The sequence below is a fragment of the Acipenser ruthenus genome, chromosome 6 (genome assembly GCF_902713425.1).
Source record: "Acipenser ruthenus chromosome 6, fAciRut3.2 maternal haplotype, whole genome shotgun sequence".
NCBI classification, from domain to species: Eukaryota; Metazoa; Chordata; class Actinopteri; order Acipenseriformes; family Acipenseridae; genus Acipenser; species Acipenser ruthenus.
In genome coordinates, this window is record NC_081194.1 from 56,785,606 (window position 1) to 56,795,399 (window position 9,794).

General features: G+C 44.2%; 1 protein-coding gene across 1 annotated transcript; it reads right to left on the reverse strand.

Annotated features, from left to right (window-relative positions):
- Window positions 1–726: 726 nt before the first annotated feature.
- LOC117411212 (molybdenum cofactor biosynthesis protein 1-like) lies at window positions 727–1,173 on the reverse strand (the record flags this gene model as incomplete). Its single annotated transcript, XM_034018503.1, has 1 exon — window positions 727–1,173. A coding segment is annotated over one exon (447 nt), but the record flags the coding sequence as incomplete, so codon positions are not given.
- Between the last annotated feature and the right edge of the window lie 8,621 nt (window positions 1,174–9,794).

The following is a 9,794-nucleotide window of genomic DNA, read 5'->3' on the forward strand; positions in this document are numbered from 1 at the left end:
AGCTTGCAAATCAAACACACTTTAGTATAGGTGGTTAGTTAGTACAAAAAGAAATACTTACAAGCAGCTTAGGAGAGCTGCTAAGAGAAGTGGTATGCAGTGCCTTACACCACAAGTCAATAACAATTCCCAGCTGCCATTTCTTCCCATGACAAAGTCAGTGACATAAAAGATTTGAAACCCACACCATTCTAGTTTTCAATGATACGGGAACATGAGCCAAAAACAATAAAAAAATGTGCAGTACTGTTGCATTGTATTCATCGAACTTCAAGATTGTTGCCTCCACACACAAATTACAGACTGAAGGTAAATATGGGAAATACTTTGTATTTGTATAAATTAGGTAATTTCAGCTGATCTGTGTGATGGCCCATCGGAATACACCTCCAGTTTAAGATCTGCACTGTCGAGCCATCTGTGCACGTAGCTTGTTGGTAGTCATCATAAAGTCAAAGGAAGATAAAAGGATGGGCTCCAGAGAGCTCCTTGGGCTTACTGTGCACCAATTGTTTAAAAGAAACTAAAACTAAGAATATCTTCATGGGTGTGGTAGCAGTGTGTCCTTCATCTTACTAGAATGGCCTCTAAACTATTGCACCAGCGCAAACCCAAGCAGAAACAACCTTTTTTTTATTTCATGTGGTGCAAACTTTGCATTGGAGCAAATGCTGTTTTGGGTTTGAATGACCTTGACTGCTTTGCTGAGTGTTTAAAGGGTACAACTCAGGTGGCCTGCTGGAAATCCTTACTAAGCAGCTTGAGCTCCTGGATGACGATGTCATGGGTGACAGCCTTGCACATATCATAGAAGGTCAGGGCTGCCACTGAGGCTGCAGTCAGTGCCTCCATCTCCACCCCTGTGCGCCCGCTGGTCAGGCAGGTCGCCTTGATGGCAGCAAACCACCCAGACTCCTCCAGCTGCAGAGAGACGTTAACCTTGTCCAGGGTTAGCGGGTGGCACAGCGGGATCAGGCTGCTTGTCTGCTTGGCTGCCAGGATGCCAGCTATCTGCGATACCGTCAGAGCATAGCCCTTGGCTTGCTGGTTCTGGCTCACCAGCTTAAAGGCCTTCTCCCCATGCCGGACCGCGGCACGGGCAACAGCTGAATGGTGAGTGACGAGCTTTCCACCAACGTCCACAACTGAGGCCCTGCCCTTTGCGTCAGATGATCATAAGTCTTGGCTGTCCCATCGCTGGCTCCATCATCAAGGGATGGTTTTAAACCAGCAGGAGATGTCCACTCACTCTTTTGGAAAGCGGTTTGGGCTCCACCATAATCAAGGCTTGCATGCAGTGTGAATGTTTGAGGTTTGTTATCAAACTGGCCGTTCCAGGGTCCTTCCCTACATGATTACGCAAGTCTTTTGGCATGGAATGGCCTTTGGCACTTTCAAGGTGACCGGATTGCTTGTGTGTTCCTGTAGATCGGAAATGCCAGCTTAATTGAAGAAATTTCTGTATCGCTCTTCTGCATGGGTGCCATGTGCACTGGAGCCGCCCTCATTTAGGGAGAGAGGTCAATTGTCTTTTCCAAGATAAATATTTAAGTTCTGTTTGCTTGTGCGTATGATTGAATCTGAATTGTCTACTTTCAGGCAGGACTTTTGCAGTGTAAACTTATAGTCCCACGTGTGTGCGTCAGAGGTAATTATTTGGCCATTTTCAGTGAAAACATTTTTTTGAGACAAACATCCTTGTTCCAGTGATCTGTAGGTGTGTTAGAATAAGCACACCCCCTCTACCAGATCCCTGCTCCTGTCCCAAGTTGGTGTAAGAGTGCAGCCCCCAGATTACATTATCATTATAATCATTATAATATAAATGGTCGGGGGAGTTTTTCACAACACTGGTAAATGTATACAAAACTGGCATGTAGCTTCTTCCTGACCTCTCCTTCAGGCACTGTACTATCTATGCACCGGATACTGAGAAATTCAAACTCATAATATTTTACTTTAACAGAATCTCTTTGGAATTAAATGGTATGGAGGCTAGAGATTAATAAGGCAATTAAAATGCAGGTTTAGTTCTGCCAAAAGCCTCAGTCCTGGTTTTCTAGTTCATCCCATTTCCTTCCAGACACCACAGAACCTGACCACATGCATCCCACAATACAGGCCTAATGGACTAAATTGTAATATGCATTGCTGTGGCAGGGCTGAGGAATGCCCCTGTAAAATATAGTTTTGTTTAATTATAAATATGGTTTGGTGAGATTTGGTTTTGTTTGTAATTAACAATGTGTTTAAGTTGTTTAATTTTGGATATGGCAGGGCTGAGAGGTTTTTATTATTAATTTCTTAGTAGACACCCTTATCCAGGGCAACTTACAATTGTTACAAGATATCACATTATTTTTTACATACAATTACCCATTTATACAGCTGGGTTTTTACTGGAGCAATCTAGGTAAAGTACCTTGCTCAAGGGTACAGCAGCAGTGTCCCCCACCTGGGATTGAACCCACGACCCTCCAGTCAAGAGTCCAGAGCCCTAAACACTACTCCACACTGCTGCCAGGTTAAACTTCCCTCCCTGCCAAATTGAAAAGAATGTGCAGAAGGTGGCCAAGTGTCAATTGAAGAACTGACAATCAATTAACCCTGGTCACCTGCCTTTAGAAAGGAGCTGGAAAGCCTGTCCTTTGTTCTGTGCTGTTCTATGCTGTGTGTTTTGTTACCAGAGGAAAAGACTCATGACTGCGTGTGTAACCAGGGTGAGAGAAACAACCCTGAAGAACGACTGCGTGTGTAACCAGGGTGAGAGAACCAACCCTGAAGAACGACTGCGTGTGTAACCAGGGTGAGAGAACCAACCCTGAAGAACGACTGCGTGTGTAACCAGGGTGAGAGAACCAACCCTGAAGAACGACTGCGTGTGTAACCAGGGTGAGAGAACCAACCCTGAAGAACGACTGCGTGTGTAACCAGGGTGAGAGAACCAACCCTGAAGAACGACTGCGTGTGTAACCAGGGTGAGAGAACCAGCCCTGAAGAACGTCTGCGTGTGTAACCAGGGTGAGAGAACCAGCCCTGAAGAACGACTGTGTGTGTAACCAGGGTGAGAGAACCAACCCTGAAGAACGACTGTGTGTGTAACCAGGGTGAGAGAACCAGCCCTGAAGAACGTCTGCGTGTGTAACCAGGGTTCTTTGTAAAGGGATTATGACCGTGTGTTTAACGGGATAATTACCAGGAAGTACGTACTGCTGTGTCAGCCACCGATCAGGATCATGGGCCGGTTCTTCACCTGGGAGATGTTGAGCATGCCTAGAGAGTCACAAGGGGGAGATCCAGTTAGTAAACTTCAGCAAGCAGCACTGCTCTGTATACTTTACTCTGCAAATAAATATATACATCCACCTGATCAGGGTTGAAACAATAACAATTGTGATACGCATTAATTTGATTGTCTTGATTATTTATTGGACTAAAAAATGATTAATGATAATCATATTAATTGCCGATAGCCGTGTTTCTGACATTCATCTCAAGCTAAAAAGGATCAATGCTACTAAGATGTCTTGTTTCACTTCTTGCAACGAAACAAAAGAGATTTTTAGTTAATAATCAAAAATGTCATTATTGTCCAAATCTACACTTTGTACTGCTGCTGTGTAAAAGAAAAAGAAATTTCCCAGTTAAAGATCCCTGTAAAATGCAGTTTTTAAATGGCATTCAAAGTGCTCTTTGGGGTGAATGGTAGCTTGACACCTATACTAAGAACCCTACAGTATTCATACACTGCCATAGTTTTTCTCAGTAGGTATTGTACTACTAGGAGAGTTACAACAAACGTACAGTAGGTGTCAGAAGCAAAATGAATCGAATAAGATTATTATATTTGTATTTTATAAGGGAATCTGGCTTGTGTACTCATAGTAATGGGGCATGCCCTTTGTCTCCTGAGTGGCACATCCAGTAAAGGCAGTCCGCGTGGAGTGCAGGATGCGCCCCATAGCATGGAGATCGCCAGTTCAAGTCCAGGCTATTCCACTGCCAACCGTGGATGGGAGTTCCCAGGGGGCGGCGCACAATTGGCAGAGCGCCGCCCGAGTGGGGAGGGCTTAGGTCGGCCAGGGTGTCCTCGGCTCACCGCACAAAAGTAACCCGAATAATATATATTTGTATTTTATAAGGGAATCTGGCTTGTGTACTCATAGTAATGGGGCATGCCCTTTGTCTAGTTCAGTGTACACTTTGCACTGGGTATTCATTTTTATGCTTAAAAAAATCTGTCAGGACATCTTTGTTAAACTAGTGGGGAAAATAACAAAAGCACAACGTTAAATTAGGCAAAATTAAACGAGACTGCAAAAAATGAAATGCGAGTTAAAAGTAGGATCGGGGATCCTGCTTTTAACCCTAACCCTAACCATAACCCTAACCCTAACCCTAACCGCAATTTCAAATGTTTATTTGCATTATTTCTTGGCCTTGAAGTACTCTTCATTAATGGTGAGGCAATACCAACAGTGTCTGAGAAGCCAGTGAAGAGTCTTGGGAGATGGTACGACGGGGATCTAAAGGACACAGTTCGTGTGGGAGAAGTTAGACAACAAGCAGTGGAAGGGTTGAAGAGCATAGACAGCAGCGCTCTACCAGGCAAACTAAAACTCTGGTGCTTTCAGTTTGGTCTACTGCCAAGGCTACTGTGGCCACTGACTGTGTACGAGGTTTCTTTGACAACAGTTGAGAAGCTGGAAGCTTTAATCAGTTCATACATCAGGAAATGGTTGGGAGTTCCACGCTGCCTCAGCAGAGTGGGACTTTATGGTAAAGGAATGCTGCAGCTACCAGTCTCCGCTCTAACCGAGGAGTTTAAGTGTGCCAAGGTCAGACTGGAAATGACATTAGTAGAGTCATGCGACAAATGCGTAAGGGAGGCAGCACCTGTGTTGAATACTGGAAGAAAGTGGGTGGCAAAGAAAGCTGTGGAAGATGCAAAGGCTGCCCTTCGAATTGGTGATATCATGGGGCAAGTTCAGCATGGAAGAGGGGGTCTTGGTCTCAGTTCAGCTCCTCCTACATGGCACAAAGCAACCCCAGCTCAACGGAAGAAGCTGGTAGTCAACGAGGTACAAAAGCAGGAGAAGAGGATGAGGTGCGTAAAGGCTGTTTCCCAGGCCAAGCAAGGAGAATGGATGAGATGGGAGAGTGTGGAACAATGCAAGATCGGCTGGAAAGACCTATGGACAATGGCACAGAGCAGGATCAGTTTCCTCATCAGATCAACATATGATGTTCTCCCATCACCGCAGAACCTAAACCTCTGGGTAGGTGAGGATCCCTCATGTCCTTTGTGTTCATCACCTGCAACATTAAATGTAGGCAATGGGCAGCAGTGTGGAGTAGTGGTTAGGGCTCTGGATTATTGACCGGAGGGTCATGGGTTCAATCCCAGGTGGGGGACACTGCTGCTGTACCCTTGAGCAAGGTACTTTACCTAGATTGCTCCAGTAAAAATCCAACTGTATAAATGGGTAATTGTATGTAAAAAAAGGTAAAAAAAATGATGTAATTGTATGTAAAAATAATGTGATATCTTGTAACAATTGTAATCACCCTGGAAAAGGGCGTCTACTAAGAAATAAATAATAATAATACTAATAATAACATTAAGGTTCATTTTAACAGGATGTAAGGTGGATCTTAGCCAAAGACGGTTTACTTGGCTCTATGACTAGGTGCTGGGATGTTTGGCCTTAGCATTAAAAGACAAGCGTAACATGACCAATAAGTTGCCACCAGTTCCATCAAAGCATTACACACAAAAGACAATATTCCTCTGTCCAGGAGAGCAACTGCCAACAAAAGGTGTTAAAACCAAGCCTCGCCCAGGACAACTGGAAGCTGCTAGAGAATGGAAAATGCTGGCAGATGTTGGTCAACGGCTTATTTTTCCACCTGAGATTGCCACCACTAACCTTCGACCAGATATTGTTTTGTGGTCTGGATCAGCACGCCTTGTTCACCTGGTAGAGTTAACAGTGCCATGGTAGGATGCGGTAGATGAGGCGTATGAGAGGAAGAAACTTCTACTCAACTAGCCACTGAAGCGGTAAAGCGAGGATGGAGAGTCCGGGTTTACCAAGTGGAGGTGGGTTGTCGAGGATTTGTGGCACACTCTACAACCCGGTTTCTCAGAGACGTCGGATTCAGTGGCCAAGAGTTGCGTCGCACAGTGAAGAACTTATCTGAAGCAGCAGAGAGGAGCAGAAACTGGCTGTGGTTGAGACAGAAAGATTCTGGCTGGGGATCTCAAGCACAATAGAAAGAAAGAAACACTGATGTACAGGTAAGTAAGCTGGGCTGAGTTGAGTGGGGGACGGAGGTGGGTGATGCTGGGACACCAGAATCACCGTCGAGCCCTCTTGAGGTGTCGTGGGCTAGTCGACGAAACACTGAGGATGGAAGGTGCCCACTTGAAGACCCCAGAGATGTACCCTACTTAGCTCAATCCAGACGGTTGTCATGCTGATGCGCTGGGGAGGCCACACTGTGGTTGATCCCCGGAGCCAGCATCGCAGCCGTTGTGTGTGCTGATGCGCCAGGGAGGCAAAATAAGCTGATCCCTGGAGCCAGCATTACACTTCAGCCATTAACACCAGACAGAAGGATATCTATATCATCATATGGAAGGAAACGCAAATGGATGGAGACACATATGGATCACATTAGTTTACTGTAAAGCTACGTCTTAGTTGGTGCTTATCTTGGCGAGAGCCGAGTTCAAATCAGCATGAAGTTTTAACATCTACTCTCGTGTAATGGAAATCATTTTTCAATGACATCAGCTTTGTTTGAAAGAAAATTAAGGGGACCAGAATTAGGCTCAGGCAAGATATGTCGTATTAATTTCCACTGTTCACTGCACTGCTAGGAACAGTAACCGAACTATTTTAATAGTGTGTGTGTACGCATTAAGCCTGACTAAACAAGAAACGGTACTTCAGTGTGGGTGCTTTGAGCTGAATTAAATAGAACGATTTCAAGTACGGTTCTCGAGATCGGTTATGTAGTGTAGACAGGGCCTAACACAATCTACTGGACTGGACTGCTGTTACAAATACTATTAACCCTGCAGTGGAAATAAGGTAATTGGATTTACAATAACCTTGCTTGGGGACATCCTGTATGGATGAAAGGCGCTATAAAAATGGAAGTCCCATTAGTTGACAGTTAATGCATTAAATGGTCTTGTCTTGTACTATCCAAAGACCTTAAATGGTCTTTGGATAGTACAAGACAAGATGATTTGGACACAAGTGATGTTGGTGGGGAAATTATGGGTGTGTTCAAAAAACCATACAGGCGCATCTATTTAAGGTATGAGTGTACCTACTACATGCTGAAGTTGTTTTGTTTTATTTTATTTAGTGTGCCTAATTATTTTACCCCTGATTTTCCCCCCAGTTTGGAATGTCCAAATATTTATTCCCCTTAGAGCAGCGATTAACCACACAGCTCAGGAGACCTGAAGGTTCAGTAGGTGTCCTCTGATCCCTCGGCCAAGCCAGCTTCCTGTTTTACACTCAGGAACTCGAGAGCAGATGTCAGCGAGCTACCGCCTTCTGGAGGACAAAGGCCAGGCCTGCAGGTGTCCGCCTGAGTTCATTAGGCACGTGGCCAGCAGGGTCTGCTGTAGCGTGACGAAGAGAAACAGTCCCTGCCAGGTTTGCCTCCCCAACCCACGGGAGCGCCAGAGCCAATGCAACGCTCCCTTTGAAATCCCCAGTGAAGACCAGCGACGAGAACCTGTGCTCCCCTGATTGTATGTCTCACCCTGCACACCATGCAGCTTTTACCAGGTGAGCCACTCGGGGAAGTTGTTTTAATTAAAAGTTCATTGTAACCAGATATGATAGAGGATGTGGGTTATCCGACGATCCTCTGGCACACGCCCACCAGGCATAAACAAAGCACAATAACACATTTACATGTGCAGTGCCTCAACCCTGCCTCATACCCTCTCCCTCAGAATAGCATACCATTCGATAACTAACCTTCCCCACAATACACATGGCTGGGTGGGAAGGAACGCTTAGGCTCAGCTGGCCACTATCAAACACCAGACAGACAGGGCAGCGCTTTACCACTCGAACATCCTGCCATCTGGTGCCAGCTGGCCCCAACATTAGCTCTTGATGTTCTTTTGGGCTTCTGTAAGGAGGCACCTGTTTTAACCCTGTGCTCACCCCTGGGCTTCTATGAGGGGGCACCCGTTTAACCTCCATGGAATCTCTTGCCTTTTTGGGAAGTATGTTTCGCTGAACTAAGGCCAACATAGCCATAATCATTATACATTCAAACCAGCCAATCAAATCCACAGTCGGATCAGTAGCTTTGTGTTTACAAATAACTTCTCTTCATCAGATGCTCTTCTCAACAATGGACAATGCAGGCTTGTGTGCCAGTGAAGGCCACTGAGTCTCAAAGATTAACAATGCATGTCTCCGACACAGGCATCATGAGATTCAGACCCTGATACACCTAAACAGAGTGTGTGTGTTGTCTGGGAGGGTGGAGTCCTCAAAGCAAACCTTGCTTTGACAGGATAGAAATGACTGATATTGCCTCCAAAGTAAGATGCCACTGCTGTTTGAACCTTTTGTATGTGCTGTGTCACTCCTTTGTTTGACAGGACCATAACTGCAGGCAGGAATAAGGAACAGTCAATGTGTGTTTAAGTAGTGCTTCAGTAGCTCAAGGGCTTAAGCTTGATCAAGATAGTAATTGCAAAGAGGAAACTGACCTTTAAACAGACTCTCCCTTCCGCAAGTTTCCCATCATAAAATCGTAGCATATGATGGATATGTTACTGCCCCATAAAACCACCACTGTTCTGAGACTTGTGTAATCCCCTGATGTTAGCACTGTAGAACTGCAAGGGTGTTTGGCACTCATACAAGTTTCCCATACTGCATTTAGGAACCTGGCAGACAGTTTAGTTCGCTTTCGGTAAATTATTGAACACACTGCATAGGTCTGCGCAATTTCTTTAAAATCTCTTCAACTAAAAAGACACCAGCTGAATCAAATATAGGAAATATTTATCTGTTAATCTGTTTAATTTTCTTTCATAATTCACTGATGGAGAAAACAGAATGTCTTTAAAAGGTGGACATAAGAAACACAAATATTCTACAATTTAGCATTTACTGTTTTTCAGGTAAGCATTTCAATATTAGGAACATTTTGTTGTATAATAACTCTAGAGAAAATAATCAATTTTGAACGCGACAAACGTTATTTTTTCTGCTTAAATCAATGTTATGTTTAACCATAAAGTATCTTGAAATACCTATTTTTAGACTGTGAAATGCCATGAAGTAAGCAATGTTTTACTGTGAAGAAAACACAGCCCTACTCATTAGTGAGCTGTGTCGAAATATATTTTGTATTTACACTTCACCTCATGACCCTTGATAGGGGTGTTTAGCATCTCTTAGCATCATACTAATGTTTCACTCAAAAGCTGTGTTTTTAATTATGTACAGTTCAGTGTTATTTATTGTATCTTCCCTGGAGCACACTATAATGCCAGACTTAATGGAATGACTTACAGAGACTAGGGTGTGTGAACAGTGCATCAGCTGCAGAGTCACTTATAACAACATCTCACCCGATAGATGGAACACAAGGAGATTAAGTGACTTGCTCGGGGTCACACAGTGAGTCAGTGAGTGAGCTAGGATTAGAACCAGGGACTTCACAGCCTCCTATTTAACTTAAATATGCAAAAATCAAGGAAAATGTTGATGAAAAATGCAGAAAGAATATAATGGGGT